Raw genomic sequence first — 24,726 nt, forward strand, 5'->3', positions numbered from 1 at the left:
CCCATACATCCCATACATCACATACATCCCATACATCACATACAAGCACGTGGGCTGGATGCGAGAGGTGGATCAGCAGGATGAGTGTGCCAGGACAGGTAGATGTGTCTCATCTCTGCTTCCTTTCACCACTCTGCATATCATAGATAAGAAGAGGGTACAGCGGTGGAGCAGATGAACAGGGAGGTACAGCACTGGGGAAAATTAAGCAGGAGGGGTTCAGGGTGGAACAGAAGAGCAGGAGGCTACAGCGATGGGGCAGATGTGCAGGGAGATAAAGTGGTGGAAGAGATGAGAAGGAGGTTCAGTGTTGGGCCAGATGAGCAGGGCGGTTCAGTATTGGGGCAGAAAAGCAGGGGGGTAGAGCAGTGGATAAATAAAAAATGTATGTTGCGCTAAATAAATAAACCATAAATGAATATAAATAAAACAAGTGAGTCCAAGAGTCACAAACGTGACAAAAAGTGAAAAGTTTTGACTGTTGTGTCATCAACTTCTTCCACCTTGTGAGACCACCACCAATAAACAGGATGTGCCCTTACCAAAGAGCGTTGACCACCTATTACAGGGGGCAAACATAGACTTGTATATCTGAGATATTCCACATCTGTAAAGATTTCCACTCAGCAAAAGCTCCAAACCACCAGCAGGGGAGCCATCGGGTTTCTTTCACTTCAACCGTGACATCAGATCATATACCCCAAACAAGAGACACGCCACAATAGTGTAAAACATAAAAGATTATTAAAGCGGAGCTCCGCCGAAATTTTTTTTTAAAAGTCAGCAGCTACAAATACTGCAGCTGCTGACTATTAAAACATGGAGATTTACCTGTCCAGGGCGCCCGCGATGTCGGCACCCGAGGCCGAACCGTCTCTCGGTCCTCGGGTGCTGCCACCTCCATCTTCGGTAAGGGAATCAGGAAGTGAAGGCTTGCGGCTGGTCCAGGTACGGATGGTCCCTGCTGTCTCTGGGACCCGTGTGTTTCCCAGCAGACAGCGGGGGGGAACAGGAAGTGGCGTAAATAACCGCAGATTATGCGGCTATCTATGCCAGAAGTGGGTACAGATACCTGTAATATACAGGTATCTGCACCCCCCTCCCCCCTAAAAGGTGCCAACTGTGACACCGGAGGGGGGGAGGAATCCGATGAGTGGAAGTTCCATTTTTGGGTGGAACTCCACTTTAAAAATAGCATGTACCGGACACAATAGTTTCCAAAGGTGTATACTCCGATGACAGGAAATGACACTAGCTACAGCGTAATTTCCTGTCATCGCGATTGGAGGACACAGCTTTGGTAACTATTGTGTCCGGTACATGCAGTTATCTTCATTAGGGATTTAAACCACTTCTGAAATACGAAATATTCTCATTTCAGAATTCATATGAATTCCACATACAGTGCATATTTTCAACAACTACAATCTTATAGCATGAACACTTACGTTCTAGATACATATTTGTATAACATTTAGCAAAATCATTCCTTGAGTTGCCCTTCACCTTGTACAGGACTGCTGGACACATGATCCAAAAAATGTGACACTCAAAGCAGGGGGAACACCGGAGGATATTTAAATTACAGGATGGAAAGAAAGACTACTTACTGCAAGAAGCCATTTACTTGTGTGATCAAAGTATCCCAGTACAGCAGTCAAAAATTGGACCTCCTGCCTGCTATATTGGCGCGGCTCCACTGATTTCACTCCTCCTGATATCTTGTGGAGGAGAGGAATGGCGCTAGCTGCAATCCCAGGCGTCGCCATATACTGCGCCGTACTGACGTCACTCCGAGTCTTTCTTTCCATGCTAAGGTTTTGTATTGTTGCTCTCCAGAGGGATTTATTTATTTTTATTTATTTTATTTATTTATTATAGGTACTTATATAGCGCCGTCAATTTACGCAGCGCTTTACATATACATTGTACATTCACATCAGTCCCTACCCTCAAGGAGCTTACAATCTAAGGTCCCTAACTCACATTCATACACACTAGGGACAATTTAGACAGGATCCAATTAACCTACCAGCATGTCTTTGGAGTGTGGGAGGAAACCGGAGGCACAGGGAGAACATGCAAACTCCAGGCAGGTAGTGTCATGGTTGGGATACGAACCAGCCACCCTTCTTACTGCTAGGCGAAAGTGCTAATCACTACACCACTGTGCCGCATCATTTGGGATGCTTTTTGCCCCAATTGATTGAGCATTCGTTTCGGCTATATATATATCGCCCTTTGGATTCATTACTTTTCTTTTTGGTCCTCTAGTTTAAATATCCTCCGGTGTTCCCCCTGCTTTGAGTGTCACATTTTTTGGATCATATGTAGCAGTCCTGTGCAAGGTGAAGGGCAGCTCATGCAGATATTTGACTTTCCCCTCCGTGATACAAGGAATGATTTTGCTAAATGTTATACAAATATGTATCTAGAACGTAAGTGTTCATGCTATAAGATTGTAGTTGTTGAAAATATGTACTGTATGTGGAATTCATATGGATTCGAAAATGAGAATATTTTGTATTTCAGAAGTGGTATAAATCCCTGATGAAGATTCTGCTTATGCATCTATTATTCGAAACGCGTCGGATATCCCTCTACTTATCACCATCTGTTTTCTACCGGTGGTAGTTCAGCAAATAGTTGGGAAATACCACTTCCAACCAAATCTTATAAATTATGCAATGCTTTTAAATTTTTGTACAAATTATGCAACATGTTGAATCATTCTATATAATTCTTTATCTATTTATATGTTAAAATAAATCTTTTTTATATATAGAATAATTTTTTTCCAATTATTATTTCAAATTGCCTTAAAAATCCCCCATCTAGAGGTTTTTGAATTATTTCTACTACCATAGGGATGATGGCAATTACACACCAAGTCACATGAGTCCTCCATTTTCTACAGTGGTGGGACAGAAAAGCAGGGGGGTACATTGGTGGGGCAGATGAGCAGGGGGTACAGAGGTGGGGCAGGTGTGCAGGGGGTTACAGTGGTGGGGCAGATGAGAAAAGGGGTACATTAGTGGGGCAGATGAACAGGGTGGTACAGTGGTGGGGCAGATGTATGGGGGGTTACAGTGGTGGGGCAGATGAGCGGGGGGGTATAGTGGTGGGGCAGATGGGAAAGGGGGTACATTGGTGGGGCAGATAGGAAAGGGGGTACATTGGCGGGGCAGATGGAAAAGTGGGTACATTGGTGGGGCAGATGGAAAAGGGGGTACATTGGTGGGGCAGATGAGATGAGAAAGGGGGTACATTGGTGGGGCAGATGAGATGAGAAAGGGGGTACATTGGTGGGGCAGATGAGCAGGGTTTTACAGTGGTGGGGCAGATGAGCAGGGGGTTACAGTTGTGGGGCAGATGGGAAAGGGGGTACATTGGTGGAGCAGATGAGAAAGGGGGTACATTGGTGGGGAAGATGAGCAGGGTGGTACAGTGTTGGGGCAGATGTGCGGGGGTTACAGTGGTGGGGCAGATGAGCAGGGGGTACAGTGGTGGGGCAGATGAGCGGGGGGTACAGTGGTGGGGCAGATGAGCGGGGGGGGTACAGTGGCGGGGCAGATGTGCAAGGTAGTACAGTGGTGGGGCAGATGTACAGGGGGTACAGTGGTGAAACAGATTTGCTGTTGGGACAGTGATCTGAGGTGTGGAATTGCAGGAATTTGGGCTGATCTGAGGTGTGAGAGTGCAGAATGTTAATTTTTCATTACTAGTAAGTAGTTTACAGCATTTACTTTATAAAAAATCCTTTTCGTGATTGAGAGTGTGAAGTTGACATATTTTTGTTATAAAATCGGCACCCTCAATTTCTTTGTAAACATTTTTCGGCACACTGTGCTCAAAGGGTAGCCTACCCCTGGTCTAGGTAATGAAAAATCAGTTTGTAGATAGATGCAGTTAGCCATTTTGCCACTAGGTGGCACTGTAGCAGAATAGTGTCTGGTTACAGCAGACATTGTCATTAGGTGTTAGGGCCCCTTTTGGGTAGAGCCTTCCTGTAGTGATGTCAGGGAAGAGTGAGCACCCATATATAAGTCAAGTAGAAGCAGCACACACTCACTTGTGGCATGGTAGCTAAACACCCCACACCTTTGGATGTAACCAATACATGTAGGCCCTGGACAGGGCAGGAGGCTGGGAGTAGTAGACCTGCACTCAGGAAGAGCCAATTGTAGTCTTTCTGTCCCTTATGGAGGTTAGGGTAGATTGTAAAAGGCCTTTTAGGCCAGGCCAAGAGTTCCCTGAGGGAAGCTGCTTCCCTGGAGGGTCCCGGGAGAGATGTACCCAGCGAGGAGGTGACTATGGAGAGCACAGTCCTGTGAGTACTAATGACCTTGGGGAGAGGAGACACTGTAAGGGAGATGGCTGATAAGGGTTCTGCATATGCTTTCACCTGTGACTACGACGGACCGTCCACTAAATGTAATTGACTGTGTAATGTCAAGTGACTCTGGATTGTATGTCTCTTTAAGGTGACTGTTATGCCATTTCCTAACTTCCATCAGTAAAGTGCAGCAAAAAATTAGTTTCATGTGTGGACCTTCCTCATTTGAGAATGTAAAGGTCAATTGCTGTGAATATCGTGTGGAGGCTGCTGGCATTGAGTGGGGCACAAGATGGTGGAGGATTTGGTCTCAGCAGAAGAGGACAGTGTTCTAGGAGGACAGGAGCAGGGTTAGAGACTTGTGCTCTTGGCGCCAAATACAGCCAACCACAAAGCCCCTCTTACAAGTTTTACCTACCTAATCCTCTGCTCCCCTGGTAGACGACGCTCCTCCATGCTTTTGGCAGTGGACTGTCCATCGACATCCTCATGTCCAAGGGGCTATGGTCCCTGCATCAGTCTTGATGAGGTCAGAGGACCTTAGACCGTTGGAGCAGAGTGGAGAAGAGGATCTGGGGACCAGTATAGCAGCACAGAGGAGTCTACAGGAGCAGAGAATCAGGTGCTTTACCAGGTCTCCTAGATCTAAACAAGCAATTAACCCTTGCAGGGCACACGCAGCCCCACTGCAAGGGAACAGTTTTAGGCCAGTTCAGCTTTAAAGGACAATCTAGATCAAAGGTAGAGCTGTCCTTTCAGGAGGACTTGTAGTTCCCCAGCATCAGTAAAGGCCAAGCCCAACCTTAATAGCTCTCTAGTCGGAGGAAATGGTTGAGGATCAGCTGAGCAATTCACAGGTCATTGTGGAATGTGACTCTTAGCTTTACCGTGCCCGGAAGGGGGCTCTTCCCACACTCAGGATAATAGTTTGTGAATCACACCAGCTGGAAAATAGAATTTCTTTGTCTTTGCAAGATGATTTAGCTATCATGAATCATACATCATGGATCTGGAAAGATTTTAAACTGTTATTAGTATGCAAGAAATACCTTTTTGTGTCTATGAAACACGGTAGAAAAAGATGAAGTGAGTCAATGTGAGCCAAGAAGCCAGAGAATGTAACACCTGACACAGCAAGTTTATGGGCTGTATTATGGAGCCTAAACATCAGTTCCTTGCCCACCTACTGTAGGCTAATACAACACATACTGCAAATACTTACCTTTCTTCGACTCTCCCATCACGCTGTTCAGCTGAAAAGCTGGAGCTTTCATAGTACTATGGACTTCCCATGTGACAACACAGACTGACTTAGAGCTTTCACATGGCGTTAGTCACATGTTCCTCCATACCTGGAAGTACAGGGTATTTTCTCTGTTTGCTTGAATACAGCAGAGAAAGGTGGTACAGGCGTCAGGACAGGTAATTATTAAAAGGCTTCTTTACATGCAGATACTTTTGCTTATAGCGGTAGTAAACTGAATAAAAAAAAAAAAAAAAAAGTGCCCTGCAAGCCAATGTCATAATGTGCTAGCATTTTAGCACATTATGCAAGACTTACCTTAAAACAAAGCTCTCCAACGGCGTGATGACACGGCTTCCATCATCACCCAATCTTTTTTCCGGGTTCGGGGCCTCTGGCTACATGAGTGGCCGGAGCTGGCGATGATGTAACTCCCGTGCATGCGCGAGGGAGCCCTCGTTTATGGTACGAGCTCTGAAGGTATGGCACGGTACGCCAGACCCTCAGAGCGCACGCGCCGGTGACGTCACCGGCTGTATGCCGTGTGAATATCTCCTAAACACTCCTAAAAGTTTAGAAGATGTTCACTGTACCTACAGGTCAGCTTTATTATAGGCTGACCTGTAGGTACAAGTAAAAAAAGTGAGTTTACTTCCACTTTAAAAGTGGTATTAAACTCAGATCCAAAAATGGAATAGATTGCAGCTTACCAGCCCTTAGATGTGGTGGTTCCATCAGTTTTATTTTCTTAGGCTATTTTTCCTCTATTTTCACCTGGTGATCTGGTCCGTAACACACCTCCTGTATTAGAGTGCCCCATCTCTGGATGAATAAAACACCTTTGAACAGCAGCATTGTCAGTCTGGGGGGGGGGGGGAGCCTAAAGGAAAGAAAGCCTAAAAATGAAAACTAATGCAGCCACCACATTTAAGAATTGGTAAGCTGCAATATAATGAATATTTGCTTTTGGGTTTAATACCACTTTAAGGATTGAAGTGGACTTAGAAATTCTCATTGGCCTAAAGCAGGGGTCTTCAAACTTTCTAAGCAAAGGGCCAGTTTATCCTTCGGACTTTAGGGGGGCTGGATAGTGGCCAGTGGAAGGATTTACCCCCTTCCTGACCAGAGCACTTTTTACAATTTGGCACTGCGTCGCTTTAACTGCTAATTGCGCGGTCATGCAATGCTGTAACCAAACGAAATTTGCGTCTTTTTCTTCCCACAAATAGAGCTTTCTTTTGATGGTATTTGATCACCTCTGCTGTTTTTATTTTTTGCGCTATAAACGGAAAAAGACCGAAAATTTTGAAAAAAAATGATATTTTCTACTTTTTGTTATAAAAAAAATCCAATAAACTCAATTTTAGTCATACATTTAGGCCAAAATGTATTCGGCCACATGTCTTTGGTAAAAAAAATGTCAATAAGCGTATATTTATTGGTTTGCGCAAAAGTTATAGCGTCTACAAACTAGGGTACATTTTCTGGAATTTACACAGCTTTTAGTTTATGACTGCCTATGTCATTTCATGAGGTGCTAAAATGGCAGGGCAGTACAAAACCCCCACAAGTGACCCCATTTTGGAAAGTAGACACCCCAAGGAAATTGCTGAGAGGCATGTTGAACTCATTGAATATTTATTTTTTTTGTCCCAAGTGATTGAATAATGACAAAAAAATAAAAAATAAATAAAAAAAAAAAAAATTACAAAAAGTTGTCACTAAATGATATATTGCTCACACAAGCCATGGGCATATGTGGAATTGCACCCCAAAATACATTCAGCTGCTTCTCCTGAGTATGGGGATACCACATGTGTGGGACTTTTTGGGAGCCTAGCCGCGTACGGGGCCCCGAAAACCAAGCACCGCCTTCAGGATTTCAAAGGGCATAAATTTTTGATTTCACTCCTCACTACCTATCACAGTTTTGAAGGCCATAAAATGCCAAGATGGCACAAAACCCCCCCAAATGACCCCATTTTGGAAAGTAGACACCCCAAGCTATTTGCTGAGAGGCATGTTGAGTCCATGGAATAGTTTATTTTTTGACACAAGTTGCGGGAATGTGACAAATTTTTTTTTTTTTGCACAAAGTTGTCACTAAATGATATATTGCTCACACAGGCCATGGGCATATGTGGAATTACACCCCAAAATACATTCTGCTGCTTCTCCTGAGTACGGGGATACCACATGTGTGGGACTTTTTGGGAGCCTAGCCGCGTACGGGGCCCCGAAAACCAAGCACCGCCTTCAGGATTTCTAAGGGCATACATTTTTGATTTCACTCCTCACTACCTATCACAGTTTTGAAGGCCATAAAATGCCAAGATGGCACAAAACCCCCCCAAATGACCCCATTTTGGAAAGTAGACACCCCAAGCTATTTGCTGAGAGGCATGTTGAGTCCATGGAATAGTTTATTTTTTGACACAAGTTGCGGGAATGTGACAAATTTTTTTTTTTTTGCACAAAGTTGTCACTAAATGATATATTGCTCACACAGGCCATGGGCATATGTGGAATTACACCCCAAAATACATTCTGCTGCTTCTCCTGAGTACGGGGATACCACATGTGTGGGACTTTTTGGGAGCCTAGCCGCGTACGGGGCCCCGAAAACCAAGCACCGCCTTCAGGATTTCTAAGGGCATACATTTTTGATTTCACTCCTCACTACCTATCACAGTTTTGAAGGCCATAAAATGCCAAGATGGCACAAACCCCCCCCCAAATGACCCCATTTTGGAAAGTAGACACCCCAAGCTATTTGCTGAGAGGCATGTTGAGTCCATGGAATATTTTATATTTTGACACAAGTTGCGGGAAAGTGACAATTTTTTTTTTTTTTTTTTGCACAAAGTTGTCACTAAATGATATATTGCTCACACAGGCCATGGGCATATGTGGAATTACACCCCAAAATACATTCTGCTGCTTCTCCTGAGTATGGGGATACCACATGAGTGGCACTTTTTGGGAGCCTAGCTTCATACGGGGCCCCGAAATCCAATCACCGCCTTCAGGATTTCTAAGGGGCGTTAATTTTTGATTTCACTCCTCACTACCCATCACAGTTTCGAAGGCCATAAAATGCCAAGATAGCACAAAACCCCCCAAAATGACCCCATTTTGGAAAGTAGACACCCCAAGCTATTTGCTGAGAGGCATGGCGAGTATTTTGCAGCTCTCATTTGTTTTTGAAAATGAAGAAAGACAAGAAAAACGTATTTTTTTTTTCTTTTTTCAATTTTCAAAAGTTTGTGACAAAAAGTGAGGTCTGCAAAATACTCACTATACCTCTCAGCAAATAGCTTTGGGTGTCTATTTTCCAAAATGGGCATCATTTGGAGGGGGTTTATTCCATCTGAGCATTCCATGGCCTCCGAAACTGTGATAGGCAGTGAAGAGTGAAATCAAAAATTTACGCCCTTAGAAAGCCTGAAGGCGGTGCTTGGTTTTCGGGGTCCCGTACGCGGCTAGGCTCCCAAAAAGTCTCACACATGGGGTATCCCCGTATTCAGGAGAAGCAACAGAATGTATTTTGGGGTGTAATTTCACATATTCCCATGGCATGTTTGAGCAATATATCATTTAGTGACAACTTTGTGCAAAAAAAAAAAAAAAAAAAAAAAAATTTGTCTTTTTCCCGCAACTTGTGTCACAATATAAAATATTCCATGGACTCGACATGCCTCTCAGCAAATAGCTTGGGGTGTCTACTTTCCAAAATGGGGTCATTTGGGGGGGTTTTGAACTGTCCTGGCATTTTATGCAGAACATTTAGAAGCTTATGTCACACATCACCCACTCTTCTAACCACTTGAAGACAAAGCCCTTTCTGACACTTTTTGTTTACATGAAAAAATTATTTTTTTTTGCAAGAAAATTACTTTGAACCCCCAAACATTATATATTTTTTTAAAGCAAATGCCCTACAGATTAAAATGGTGGGTGTTTCATTTTTTTTTTTCACACAGTATTTGCGCAGCGATTTTTCAAACGCATTTTTTGGGGAAAAAACACACTTTTTAACATTTTAATGCACTAAAACACACTATATTGCCCAAATGTTTGATGTAATAAAAAAGATGATCTTAGGCCGAGTACATGGATACCAAACATGACATGCTTTAAAATTGCGCACAAACGTGCAGTGGCGACAAACTAAATACATTTTTAAAAGTCTTTAAAAGCCTTTACAGGTTACCACTTTAGATTTACAGAGGAGGTCTTCTGCTAAAATTACTGCCCTCGATCTGACCTTCGCGGTGATACCTCACATGCATGGTGCAATTGCTGTTTACATTTGACGCCAGACCAACGCTTGCGTTCGCCTTTGTGCGAGAGCAGGGGGGGACAGGGGTGCTTTTTTTTTTTTTTTTTCCTTATTATTTTTTTGCTTTTTTATCTTATTTTTAAACTGTTCCTTTCATTTTTTTTTTTTTTAATCATTTTTATTGTTATCTCAGGGAATGTAAAAATCCCCTATGATAGCAATAGGTAGTGACAGGTACTCTTTTTTGAAAAAATTGGGGTCTATTAGACCCTAGATCTCTCCTCTGCCCTCAAAGCATCTGACCACACCAAGATCGGTGTGATAAAATGCTTTCCCAATTTCCCAATGGCGCTGTTTACATCCGGCGAAATCTAAGTCATGAAATGCTCGTAGCTTCCGGTTTCTTAGGCCATAGAGATGTTTGGAGCCATTCTGGTCTCTGATCAGCTCTATGGTCAGGCTGAATCACCGGCTGCATTCTCAGGTTCCCTGTTGGGACAGGAGAGCCAGAGAAAAACATGGAAGACGGTGGGGGGGGCATTCCCTCCCACTGCTTGTAAAAGCAGTCTAGAGGCTAATTAGCCGCTAGGATTGCTTTTACATGAAAGCCGAACGCTGGCTGAAAAGAATGATACCAAGATGATACCTAAACCTGCAGGCATCATTCTGGTATAACCACTCAAAGTCCAGCAACATACCAGTACATTGCTGGTCCTTGTTGGGCATACATTGTAAACTTTTTTTTCATGCAGCCTGTGGGCTGAACGAAAAAAAGATCTTGATCGGTGGGTATGCCCACCATTAGAATACCTCCCTTCATCCACCCACTTCTAATGATGGGCATACATGCACCGTTTTATATATGCCGAAGCATGGGGGCATCCTCCCGCAAAAGGCAGGAGCAAATCGCTCCTCCACCCACTGCTGCCCCCACGCTTCGGCATATATGCTGAAGTATGTAACTGTGGTGGTGAAATCACCTCCGACAGCGCTGGAGTCACGGCTTTATGTATTGTGGGAGCAAACGCTGTTGCTGTCAAGATAAATAAATCCGCGCTGCAGCTGAATGGCGTACCTGAAAACAAAAAAATGGTTAAAACACATTAAACTATAAAAAAATTACATACCTGAAAAGCAAACATGATAAAACATAACAATAAAACATTGCAGAATAGAATACAGTAAAAAAGAGAAGAACAATAGAGAGAAAATAGAGAGAGAGAGAACAATAAAAACGACAACTATTTTTGTTTTTTTTATTTTATATTTTTTTGTGTATTTTATTTTTTTTTTACTTTTTTTTTTTTTTTTTTACATTTTTTTTTTTATAACTGTAACTTTTAAAACTGTAACGGTTCCAGGTTTGGGTCTCTCAAAATGCGATGGCATCTTGGGAGACCCTGTGAAAGTGTGTCCTAGTCTGTGCAGTGCTGTACCCTACGCTAAAACTCAACTAGTGTATGGTAGCGTTCAAAACATTCACCAATGCAAAGACCAGGATTGCCAGGACAGGAGGGACAATAATACCGGGTGTCACGCCTAAATCCGCGCTTTCTGCAGACACGACATTTTCTTTGGGGGGCTTGTTGGGTAGGGGTACTCGGGATGGCATAAGGAAAATGCCTCTCATGCAGCCGGCCTACTGCATTTGGTTGGGGAAGGTGAGGTGGAGCACCGTCTGGAAACAGAAGGGCTCTGACGATCTCTTCCTGGAATTTAAGGAAGGATCCAGTCCGTCCTGAAGCTCTGTATAGCACATGAGCGTTCAGCAAAGCCAATTGAAATAAGTATACAGACACTTTTTTGTACCAGCGTCTGGCCTTACGGGCAATTAGGTACGGCGCCAACAACTGGTCGTTGAGGTCCACCCCTCCCATATTTTGGTTATATTCGTGGACACAGAGGGGTTTCTCCACAACACCAGTCGCCGTAGTAATTTGGGTCGTCGTGTCTGCATGAAGGGAGGTAAGAACGAAAACATTCTTATTGTCCCTCCACTTCATAGCGAGCAAATTATTACACTGCAAGCAGGCTCTCTTCCCCCAGCCTAAGACGGGAATCTACAAGCTGCTGAGGAAAGCCCCGGCGATTAGGTCGCACGGTGCCACATGCTCCAATTTGATGATCAAAAAGGTGACTAAAAAGTGGCACGCTCGTGTAATAATTGTCCACGTACAAGTGGTACCCCTTTCCGAATAAGGGTGACACCAAGTCCCACACTATCTTGCCAGCGCTTCCTATGTAGTCAGGGCAGTTTGTCGGCTCTACGTGACTATCTTTGCCCTCGTAAACCATAAATCTACATGTATAGCCTGTGGCCCTGTCACAGAGCTTATACATCTTGACCCCGTATCTGGCACGCTTGCTGGGAAGGTACTGTTTGAATGACAAGCGGCCAGAAAATTTAATCAGGGACTCATCAACGCAGACAACTTGATGGGGAGTAAACAAGTCTGCAAAACGTTGGTTGAAGTGGTTTACGAGGGGCCGAATTTTGTAGAGCCGATCATATTCAGGGTCTCCACGAGGACGACAGAGTTCATTGTCGTTGAAGTGCATGAACCGCAAAATCTGCTCGTATCGTGCCCTGGTCATGGAGGCAGAGAACACGGGCATATGGTGAATTGGGTCAGTGGACCAATATGACCGCAACTCACTCTTTTTGGTTATGCCCATGTTGAGGGAAAGGCCCAGAAAGACCTTAAATTCGGAGACCGTAATTGGTCTCCAATCTCTGGCAAGGGAGGACTGGGGAATAGTGGCGATGTGTTGACCAGCGTACAAATTGCTTTGGTCCACAATAGATCTATAGAGATCTTCGGTGAAAAACAGTGAATAAAAATCCAGTGGCGTAAAATCAACTGTTTCCACCTGAATTCCGGGTTGGCCAGTGAATGGGGGCAATACGGGTGCTGCAGAAGTGGTGGGTACCCAATTCGGATTGGCCAATGCAGCAGGAAGGGCACTATGGGCACGACGGGCCTGTCTTTGTCTTCTTGGTGGCAGCGGGACCCTACTAGTGCTTGCCACCTCACCAGCTTGAACTGCACTTATGGGACTCGCCACGTCACCACGTGATACTGCAGTGCTGGATGTACGACCAGGGTGTACTAGGCCGCTGGTGCTTGCCAGTTCACCAGAAGGAGTAGCGGCACTAGTACTGCTCTGCTCCATACGAGGGACCTGCGGTTCTTGCACTTCAAGGACAGAAGAAGAAGTTCGGGGTCTGGTACGCCTGACCCTAGCAGGGACCACAACTCCGTCGTCAGAGCTATCTGTCATGGAGCCGCTGTCCTCTACAGGATCGTATTCTGAGCCTGAACTTGACAGATGAGTGACTTCCTCTTCACTATCTGTCATACTCAGAAACGTGTAGGCCTCTTCACTAGTGTACCTTCGATTTGCCATTTTGGCCTCTAAATTTAGGGGTACACTAGTGAGACTCACAGGCAAAAAAGCTCCTGACTGTCAGCGACTGATTCAAAACGCTACCAAAAAACTGTTAGCGATCGCAGGGATCAGGCCTGACTCTGCGAACGCTGCAGTTATGTGTGCTTAGTGTTTTGTGACAGTTATCGATCGATACTGCACTTGGGTGGGCTGGGCTGGGCTGGGCCGAGGAGCAAAATGCAGGTGCTAGCAGGTATCTGGGCTGATCCCGCTAACACTGCGTTTTTTTGGGGGACCCTAAACTGCTGGGGAGTATAGATCTGATCGGATCAGATATCGATCCGCTCAGATACTATAGCACTAAGGGAGGTGTATGCTGCGTGCGTGGGTGTTAGCGGTACTGGCGCTAACCTGACGCTGCCTGGGGCGACGCAGACCTTATCTGACCCTAAAAACTTAACTTATATCACCGCCGGGCAATTAGGGGGTTAAACCTTTATAAGGTAATAAACCGCGGGTGCCCTAAAACTATAATAAACTGTAATAAACTATAATAAACTACAAAAAACAAACCAACTAACCAGCGTCACCCGTAACAATTATATGGTGATCACTGGTGAAAGGGTTAACTAGGGGGCAATCAAGGGGTTAAAACCTTTAGAAGGTAGTATATGGGGGTCCCTGTCGCTATAAAACACTGACAGCGAACCTATATACTTACCTCCCTAACTAGCGTCACCTGTGTCACTAATACAGCGATCAGAAAAACGATCGCTTAGTGACACTGGCGACGGGGGGTGATCACGGGGTTAAAACTTTATTAGGGGGGGTTAGGGGGGTACCCTGGACCTAAGGGGGGTACCCTAGACCTAAAGGGGGCTAACCTAACTGCCCTAACACTTATAACTGACACAAACTGACACCAATGCAATAATCAGAAAAAAAAAAAAACCTGCTATTGGTGTCAGTATGTGTGGGGGTACAGGGGGGTGATCAGGGGGTGACTGGGGGGTGACAGGGGGGTGACAAGTGTGCCTGCGTGTTCTACTGTATGTGTAGCGTTGGTGCACTTACTTGGATGTCTTCTCTCCTCGGCGCCGGACGAAAAGACCGTCTCGAGGAGAGATGACATCACTTCCTCCGCTTCTGTTTACATTCACAGAAGCCGAGGAAGCACATCATTGGCCAGGAGCGATCGCGAGGGGGGAGCCACGAATGAGTGGCCTCCCCCTCACCTTCGATCGACCCTGACCTCGATCCGACCGCCGCTGGCACCGGGGGGGGGGTCCGATCGGACCCCCCACCCGCGGGCAGGCAAGGACGTACCTGTACGTCCTTTTGCCTGCCCGTGCCATTCTGCCGACGTATATAGTCGTGCGGCGGTCGGCAAGTGGTTAAGGATTGAAGTGGACTTAGAAATTCTCATTGGCCTAAAGCAGGGGTCTTCAAACTTTCTAAGCAAAGGGCCAGTTTATCCTTCGGACTTTAGGGGGGCTGGATAGTGGCCAGTGTGAGTGGACATTTTCCTCGCATCAGTAGGAGTAAACATTGCCACATTTGGTATTAGGGTAGGGGGAGAAATAGTGCCCCATCATTGGGAGGAATAGTGCCCCATTGTTGGTGTCAGTTGGCTGAATAGTGTCTCGTATCAGTGGGAGGAAGAGCACCCCAAGGGCCAGATAAAGGCAAGCAAAGGGCCACAGTTTGGAGACCACTGGCCTAGAGGGATCAAAATAGTATATAAAAGCATAAGAGCATCACAGTTTTGTATCAAGTCCAGCAAAGGTTTATTTATTAACTGCTTTATAAATTTGCCCCTTAAAGGGGTTGTGAACCCTCATGGTTGGTGAAAAACCTTCTATCATGCTGCCACCCCCCAGTGCCCCAGTTTTACTTACCTGAACCCGGTCTTTTTCGCCCCGGGATGGGCACACAAGCTCTAGCTGGTGTCTCGTGTTCTGATTGGATAGATTGATAGCAGCCCAGCCATTGGCTCCCGCTGCTGTCAATCAAATCCAATGACGGGGGTGCCTGGGGGGCGGGGATGAGTCCTGCTTTTTGTGTCAATAGACGCAGAAACAGCACTCGGGAGCGCGCCCGCACGGGCGTTCAGAAGGAAAGCGCTTCTCCAACGGGGCACTCGAGAAGAGGAGGAGCTACTAGCGCCACTGAGGGACCCCAGAAGAGGAGGATCGGGGCCACTCTGTGCAAAACCAACTGCACAGAGGAGGTAAGTATGACATGTTATTTATTTATTTATTTTTAAAGGAGGGTTAAGTAATCCCAAAAGGGGAAGTTCCGCTTTTCCTCTCCTCTCCCAGGTCTAAGGATATAGCCAATGTGTCTTGGGGGCTTTTAGTGTCCAGTATACCAAGATAAAGGGCAGCACAGAAGCCCTGGTAAAGGGGCAGTTGTGAGCACCTGAAACACATTGGGTATATCCTCAGACCTGTTGTCCAAGATAAAAAAAACTCTTGCTGGGCTTGATACAAACCTGTGGTGCGTTCATCCTTTTATATACTACTTTGATCACTCTAGTGACCCTTAGTGATAACCCAGCTGACAGAGAGCTGCCTGTAACATGTTTCACCGCTTATCACGGCTCTATCAGGGGTTAGATATGCTCCTTAGTGCTCATTGTAACAGTGTTCATGGTACAATTCAACATACACAATGTAATAATTATAATAGGCAATGCCATCTTTTTTGGACAGGTGAAAAATCTCACTTGGTGGACTATACCGCGTGGAAGAAACCATCCACCTGAAATCACACTCAGGAAAGTGTCTACTCGGAGCCTCTCTGGTCCCAGAGACAGTGAAGGTAAGTCTTCCTTTCTCCATTATGTTAAGTTGACACATAAAAAGTGGGGTTGGTTTACTAAAGGGGTGATGCATGATCACTCCCAGAGTGGAATCAGATGGAATGCAATGCAGGCATTGAATGAAAAACACACAGCAAGCCTGAAAAATGCTGAGATCTGCAGCACCAGCGACAATTTTAATTTCAGGGTTTCATAACACTTGCCTGGGTTCACACTGATGCGAATTTACAGAGGGTTTGATGCGTTTAGGAACACACAGATTCGCAGGTCATGTATAGTATTCCATGGCTTTGGTTCACATCTATGCGTTGCAAATTTGGTGCAAGAAAAAAAAAAAAGGTCCTCGAGTCTGACGGATTTGTACGTGATGACGTATGACCGGACTAAAATAAGGAAGTTGATAGCCAGTAGCTGCCCTAGCGTGGGTTTTAGTCCGTCGGACTAACATACAGACGAGCGGATTTTTCAACCCGACTCGAGTCCGTCGGAAAGATTTGAAACATGTTTTATTTCTAGGTCCGTCTGACTTTTGGAAAAAAAAGTCAGCTGGAGCCCACACACGATCGAATTGTCCGACCAAGTCCGGTCCGTCGGACCAAGTCTGCCGGAAAGTCCGCTTGTGTGTACGCGGTATTAGACGGCTCTCATTCTACTATGCCACTTCTATGGCATTTCTTATGTCCAGCGACTTGAGGACTTACAAGTCAGATCCCAAGTCACTGTAGTGTGAATCGGCACTGAGAGGCACCTCTCTTCTCTTTTATACTCACTTGTGACAGAACGCTACTTGTATATCAAGTCAAAATTTATTAAAAAATGTTGCTTATCTTCCAAAACGCTCTCAAACTAAGTTACTCTCAAATCAAGGTTTAAATATATATATACAGTATCTCACAAAAGCGAGTACACCCCTCACATTTTTGTAAATATTTTATTCTATCTTTTCATGTGACAACACTGAAGAAATGACTCTTTGCTACAATGTAAAGTAGTGAGTGTACAGCTTGTATAACAGTGTCAATTTGCTGTCCCCTCAAAATAACGCAACACACAGCCATTAATGTCTAAACCACTGGCAACAAAAGTGAGTACACCCCTAGGTGAAAATGTCCAAATTGGGCCCATGAAGCCATTTTCCCTCCCCGGTGTCATGTGACTCGTTAGTGTTACAAGGTCTCAGGTGTGAATGGGGAGCAGGTGTGTTAAATTTGGTGTTCGCTCTCACTTTCTTATACTGGTCATAGCCTAGGCTATAAGAAGATTGCCAAGACCCTGAAACTGAGCTGCAGCACAGGGGCCAAGACCATACAGCGGTTTAACAGGACAGGTCCCACTTAGAAAAGGCCTCGCCATGGTCAACCAAAGAAGATGAGTGCACGTGCTCAGCATCATATCCAGAGGATGTCTTTGGAAAATAGACATATGAGTGCTGCTAGCATTGCTGCAAAGGTTCAAGAGGTTGTCAGTGCTCAGACCATACGCTGCACACTGCATCAAATTGGTCTGCATGGCTGTCATCCCAGAAGGAAGCCTCTTCTAAAGATGATGCACAAGAAAGCCCGCAAACAGTTTGCTGAAGACTGCGCCGTAGGGCAGTATTGCAACATAGCAACCATAAACACACCTCCAAGATGACCACTGCCTTGCTAAAGGAGCTGAGGGTAAAGGTGATGGACTGGCCAAGCATGTCTCCAGACCTAAACCCTATTGAGCATCTGTGGGGCATCCTCAAACAGGAGGTGGAGGAGCGCAAAGTCTCTAACATCCACCAGCTCCGTGATGTCGTCATGGAGGAATGGAAGAGGACTCCAGTAGCAACCTGTGAAGCTCTGGTGAACTCCACGCCCAAGAGGGTTAAATAATGGTGGGAAATGGGGGAAAATAATGGTGGCCACACAAAATATTGAGACTTTGGGCCCAATTTGGACATTTTCACTAAGGGGTGTACTCACTTTTGTTGCCAGTGGTTTAGACATTAATGGCTGTGTGTCGCGTTATTTTGAGGGGACAGCAAATTTACACTGTTATACAAGCTGTACACTCACTACTTTACATTGTAGCAAAGTGTCATTTCTTCAGTGTTGTCACATGAAAAGATATAATAAAATATTTTAAATAATTTGAGGGGTGTACTCACTTTTGTGAGATACTGTATGTATAATATATATATATATATATATATATATATATATATATATATATATAGACGTTCTAATCCCTATCAAAAACAAAAGATTTGGGCTATAGATGCACTTTACAGCCTATTCACACTTGTTCTGTTGTGTGTTAATACATGTGTGTGTGAATGTACGTTATGGCACCCATTAATGTGCGTTGGGTTAAGGCAGCCCATTTATAATGAATGAATATAACAACCACAACAGATGAAAAAGGTGCATGTTTTTTTTAACCAAGGTGGCACACCACAACACACAGTATATGCATTGGGGAGCGCTATGATTCATAGTGTTCTACTATACAATGTATTGGGATACCATTCACAATGAATGGTACCTCAACCCACCACACATAGAACTGGTGCATTGCCATGTGTTGTAACGTGTGTGTTTTAGCGTGCCTTACCACAACACACAAGTGTGAATATGCTCTTAATGTATGAAGCCGTAACATCTTCAACTGACCTTACACTCTCTGCTAATAATAAGTTGCAAATCCTTTCCAGTGTCTTCCTCTTCAGACGTCTATATTAGTCTGAGTTTATTTCTGATCTGTGATACCTTTCAGTTCTGAGCTCTCAGCAGACGGTTCTCTAGCATTGTATGACATCCCAGGACAGAGTAATTGAAAAGCACAGCAGGAATACACATTAGTAAGAAAAGGCAGCAGGGTATGTTCATTAAACAAATGCAGACTGAAAGCCAGGCAATTGTTGCACTGAAAATTTGGCTAATTATTCTTACAAATGTATAGAGAAATAATTAATATGTTATAAACCCTTACATATACCCAGTGGAGTGACTGGCCTCAGTTGATGCACAGCGATGAGATAAATCCTAAATAAGTTGCACCTGTTTATCTGCAGCCCACTCTTCTGTACATCTGTTCATAAAGCTTGTCTTAGCTGTTAAAAAAAAGGGGGTTGGAGAACTGAGATTACACGTTGCAGAGCTCAGTGAGGAGAGCTCTGATTTTATGAAAGAGACCCTCCCCCCTTTACACAGCACACAGGAACAGAGCTGAGGCAGTCAATCAGCTGTAGATCCCTCCCCTGTCCCCATTTTTTCTCTTGGTGTCAGAAAAACTTGTCAGAAGTGACTCATGCAGATAGCAGAGGAATGAAGCAGCAAACAGAAATGACACTAATGCCGTGTACAGACGACCGGACTTTTCAACAGCAAAGGTCTGACGGAACGAATCCACCGGACAATTCGATCATGTGTGGGCTTCATCGGACCTTTGCTGTCGAAAAATCAGACGTACTTTAGAAATACAACATGTTTCAAATCTTTCTGACGGACTCAAGGCTGGTCGAAAAATCTGTTCGTATGTATGCTAGTCCGGACGAACGATGACACAAGGGCAGCTATTGGCTACTGGCTATGAACTTCCTTATTCTAGTCCGGTGTACGTCATCGCGGTCGAATCTGTCGGACTTTGGTGTGATCGTGTATGGTCAAGTCCGTTGCGTTGGAACTCCATCGAAAGTCTGTCAAAAAGTCCTTCAGAGTTCAGTCCGTTGAATGTCCGCTTGTGTGTATTAATGCTCTTGATTGTGAAACACTATAGAGCAGTGATGGGGAACCTTGGCACCCCTGATGTTTTGGAACTACATTTCCCATGATGCTCAACTACACTGCAGAGTGCATGAGCATCATGGAAAATGTAGTTCCAAAACATCTGGGGTACCAAAGTTTGCCATCACCCCTATAGAGGGAGATGGTGTTTGTTCATATTTCATGTCTGAGGTTTACAACCTGTGTGAAATATACATTAAGTAACATGTTTTCTATATTTACTTCCAGCTCCGGCCAACTCTTCCACCCGGAGCAGGTCCTGGAGCAGTGCCCTCTGCAGCCCCCCCAAAGATACTGTGGATTCTCCCAGCTCTGCCCAGCAAAGAAGCATCAAGGAGGACCCATTCTGGGCGCGGGTGTGCTGCATTAATGCCATCGTTCTGATGTGCGTCAACATTTTCTTCTATGCATATTTTGCATAACATCAGGAGAATGACTCCAGTTCACATTTGCCTGCCCTAAAATTGAATTCTCTTGATAACATTCATCTTTGCAGCAAAGAAGTTGAGAAAAATACCAAAAATGTATGGCGAGCCGTACTGTATACGTTTACAATCTCACTGTCAAGGCCTACAAGACCTCCATACGGGAAAAAGGACTTGACACATTTCCGCAAAGTTGGTATCTGGGCCAATCCAGGGTATTCTAATTGCCTTGTCTGCTGACTCATTTGCCAGAACACGGACCAAAAACCATAATGTCAACACTTTTAATGCTCCAGCAAAGTAGTTTTGGCTCAGGTAACCAAACCTCATATGACGTCTGTTTTCATGCCAAAACAAAATGGCTGACCACCAGGCAGAAAGGTGACATTCCTGAGAATGTGTGAAGTCAGAAAGTTCAATTAATGAGTAAAATGTGTTATAAAATGAACCGCCTTCTCCTCATTAATCATGAAAAGGGGCTTTTAAAAACATTTTTTATAGGGATGACACTCAGGAAATTGTCAGGAGTCAAATATTTCTTAATATCGCTGAGTCATTCGGGCAAAACATTCTATAAAATCTGAACAACAGGCAGATATAAAAGACACAAATTAATGCAGCTCTCTATTCACTAATACATCATTAAATGTGTTGTTTTCTTTTAATCCAAGCAGTGTAAGTAGTGGAATTTTAACCTCTCAAAACTCCTATACAGCAGAAGTCAGATTGGGAAAGACAAAGGCAGGTCTGAGAACCGGGTGAGCTGCATGCAAATGTTTACACTAGGAAAACACTGACAGGAGGAGGGAGCAGAGTTGGCAGGGGGATGACCTCACCTGTCTGCTGCTGCTCTTTCACCTTCTAGAAGATGGGGAGATAGGACAACACTCTATTCTTTAAAGAAGACCTTCCATGCCAAACTGAAAGTCCCCCCAACACATATAGCTTTAAAAAGCCATCTGTAAACAAACCGATTCAACAGTAAAAAAAAGAATTTAAAAAGTTCCTTAACCCAGAAAACTCCAGGGCCGAGGTATTTTTAATATTTTTAGGAAATTGGTTAATTTACAGATGGCTTTTTAAAGCTATTCATGTTGAGGAGGCCAAGGGCTTGCAAAATAGGGAACATTCTGTTTGGCATGGAAAGTCCACTTTAACTGGAAGTGGTGCCATCTAGCTTGTTGTGCTGTAGGGCAGAGCTGTGTAAATCTAAGACTGTTAGGACAAATCTACATACCCTTTGGAAGGCAAAACAGCTTCTGTATGTATTTCTTCCGTGCATATAGCTGTTTGCTGGAGTTCAGCTTTAACAATTGTCATTAACTAGGGTTGCATTGATACCAATACAGATACTAAGCATTTACACGAGTGCTCGTACTCATGCAAATGCTCCGATACCTGAAACCAATACCTTGCATAGCATTTTGAGCCCATACAAAATGAATGGGCTCAAATTGCACTGCAAAAAATCGCATTTGATTTGAACAGCAATGTGGTGTAATTCCTGTCCGAACCACATGTGGCTTCCCCCACCGCTCCGGTGTGCACCCAGGCTTGTCATAGTAACTTCAGTCTGGGTTCACACAGGAGCGGTGCAGGAAACTGCAAATTACTCGGCTCAAATCACACCACAAAGGTATTGGTACTCGGTATTGGCGAGTTCTTGACTGAAAGTATCGGTACTCGTAGGTAAAAAAACGGTATCGGTGCAACACTACCATTTACCATATATTCCAAATAATTCTTTTTCTAGAGCAGTGGTCTCCAAACTGCAGGCCGAGGGCTGGATGTGGCTCTTTGCTTGCCTTTATAAGGCCCTTGATACACTATTCCTCCCTCTGATACAAGGCAGTATTCCTTCTACACCAACAATAGGGCCGATTCAACAGTAAACCAATGTACCAATGTAAACCAGTACCAATGACCCCAACAATGGGGCACTATTTCTCCCACTGACTCCAATGATGGGACACTATTCCTCCCACTGACTCCAATGATGGGACACTATTCCTCCCACTGATACCAATGATGGGACACTATTCCTCCCACTGATACCAATGATGGGACATTATTCCTCCCACTGACACCAATTGCAGGGCCCTATGACAGCAATGATGGGGCACTATGCCTTCCCCGTGATAGCATTCTTTACTCCCTTTGATGCTGGAGCATTTTCTACCCACACTGGCCACAGTCCAGCCCCTCAAAGTCTGAAGGACAGTAAAGTGGCCTTTTGTTCAGAAAGTTTGGAGACCCCTGCCCTAGAGCATTGCAAGGAACTTGTCTTTACAGTTTCTAAATTCAACACAAAAAAATTAACATGACTGGCAAAGTGTATAGTTTGTGTCACACATTGTTCATGTTTGCATCTCCCCCCAGCCCCCAATGACTAATCAGCAGTGGTGGTACATATGGCCACATCCATTAACCCGTTCTGCATGTAAACGTCCACACAAATGTTTACTTCCATGCCGTGTAAAATATGGTCAAAATTGCATCACAGATGCAGATTTTTTTCTTGTTTTGATTTACACAGCTCACTCTATGAATTCCTTTTTCCTCAAATTTACATGCAGGCCAAGTTGTCCAGCAAAAGGGATAGTTACACAGGGTGTGAACAAAGTACACAGTATAACACTGCTGGGGGTACTTACAACAGTCAGCCCTTATTCATATGGGTTCAACGTTTTTACAAAAAGAAAAAAACGATTGCTGCAATTTCCTACAAAGCGATAGTTGGACTTGGGCTTGTGTTTGCTGCCCACATATAGACCACTATAGACTTAGACTACACTGTCCACAAGGGGACAGCACTGCAGTGATTTCATTGCAAAACAAACATTGTCATCTTGTTACAGGAATTGAAAAATCAACAGGTAGTAAAGCTACAGTATGTTCCAAAGGGGAACATCTTTATTTTTTAAATTTTTTAAATTTTGCTCATAACTCTAATTTTGACACATTTGAAATGACTCATCGCTACAAATCAGGACCAGTGTACTTTGTCAAAAAAGGTTATGTGTCAGCTAAAGTATGTAGCAAAGTCTGAATAATTTCTGAAGTATGACCAGGCCAGTCCAGGTGATCTTGTAGGCTTCTGATTTGTCAGTTTCCAAGAAGACCATCTGTTTTAGGTGGCAAAGGGAGTCCATCTCACAAGGACTGTCAATCACAGAGGGGGTACCTGCTTTGCTCCAAATTCCTGGATATGACAGAATGGGGCGCAGTCAAAAAGTTGCAAAGTAAGGTCTTCTTGTTTTGTTTGTAAGAGCCCAATGGCATGGATAAGTACGGTGATAGCAAGCGTATTTGGGATCTTGTCACCTACTAATTTATGGCATGTGGGGCCATTTTTATTTATTTTTAAAGAATTGAATCACTATCCACAGCAACCAATCTCCCTTAACAAGGTTCAAATGGATTGTTGGAGAAGCTTATTGGCTGCCATGGGCAAACACAACATGCCTTTGGATGCCTTCAAGACAAAGGTACTCATCATGTAGAAAAAAAATGATGCGCTAAACAAAAATCTCATATTGGGTTATTAAAATCCAACTGTAGAAAACACAAATCTGTGATAAGTAGTTGAATCCAAAAAACTCTCCACCTCGTGGGTGCACCATCCCCACAGGAAATATAGACTCTTACCAGAGAGCCTGGACCCTTTAATTAGAAGGGGTCAAACAGGCTTGACGTAACAATCTTTGCAGGGGTCAGCTGAAGATGTGTCCTCAGATCAAACAGGGAATAAGCAGGATATTCAAACCAAGCTCCATCCACCCCACGATCAGATTCATCATAACATGAAAGAGATGCCAGATAGTGTAAAATCACAAAAAGGTTTGTGTAATATAAAGTATTGCACTTACATTAGTACAGGTAAAACCAGTGTTGTGTACAATATAGGCGGCCGCCTTAAGATATCCAGGCACTGTGCAAACAAACGAAATAGCAGGAAACGGCTCCTAATCCGACCGGTTTCATCACAAAAAGGACTTCTTCCAGGGCAGGTTTTTTGGATTCAACTACTTATCACGGATTTGTGTTTTCTCCAGTTTAATTTTAATAACCCAATATGAGAATTTTGTTTAGCGCATCATTTTTCTTCTACATGTTTATTGTGATTATATGTCACTTTTGTGGTGCCGCTGGACAATTTACACTGTAATGGTGGTGATTGACATTATTTTTATGTTTTTACACATGTGCAGTATTCTTCCTTTATATAAAGGTAGTCATCACCCCAACTATCCATGTGACATTTTGGGATCAGCTTGAGGGAAAAATGAAATTAAGTCGCACTAATGAGTAAATCGCTGAGCTGTCTGGAAATCTGGCAGAACCTCTGAACATTGCTTCCCATTAAATCAATTATAGTCACCAGGCCCTTGTTTAGTATGCAAATTCTTTAAAGTAATTAAGGGCTAAAAAGCTTTGAGACAGTAGGTGAGGCTTTAATATTTGTGATAAT

At 44.0% G+C, this 24,726-nt stretch overlaps 1 protein-coding gene across 2 annotated transcripts in view; it reads left to right on the forward strand.

The window, feature by feature from the left end:
• The window catches only part of SLC5A10 (solute carrier family 5 member 10), a 250,214-nt gene extending 226,437 nt beyond the window's left edge, over positions 1-23,777 (forward strand). Inside the window, exons 14-16 of one of the 2 annotated variants that reach the window (XM_073636395.1) lie at positions 15,966-16,034; positions 17,474-17,501; positions 20,059-23,777. In XM_073636395.1, the coding sequence (XP_073492496.1) occupies positions 15,966-16,034; positions 17,474-17,501; positions 20,059-20,252 (291 nt within the window). In that variant the 3' untranslated portion in view covers positions 20,253-23,777. Of the gene's footprint in view, positions 1-15,965; positions 16,075-17,473; positions 17,502-20,058 lie in introns of both variants that reach the window. The other variant, XM_073636394.1, reaches the window with a different exon arrangement.
• The last annotated feature ends 949 nt before the right edge of the window (positions 23,778-24,726 follow it).

The sequence above is a fragment of the Aquarana catesbeiana genome, linkage group LG06 (assembly GCF_042186555.1).
Source record: "Aquarana catesbeiana isolate 2022-GZ linkage group LG06, ASM4218655v1, whole genome shotgun sequence".
In the NCBI taxonomy this organism is placed as follows: Eukaryota; Metazoa; Chordata; class Amphibia; order Anura; family Ranidae; genus Aquarana; species Aquarana catesbeiana.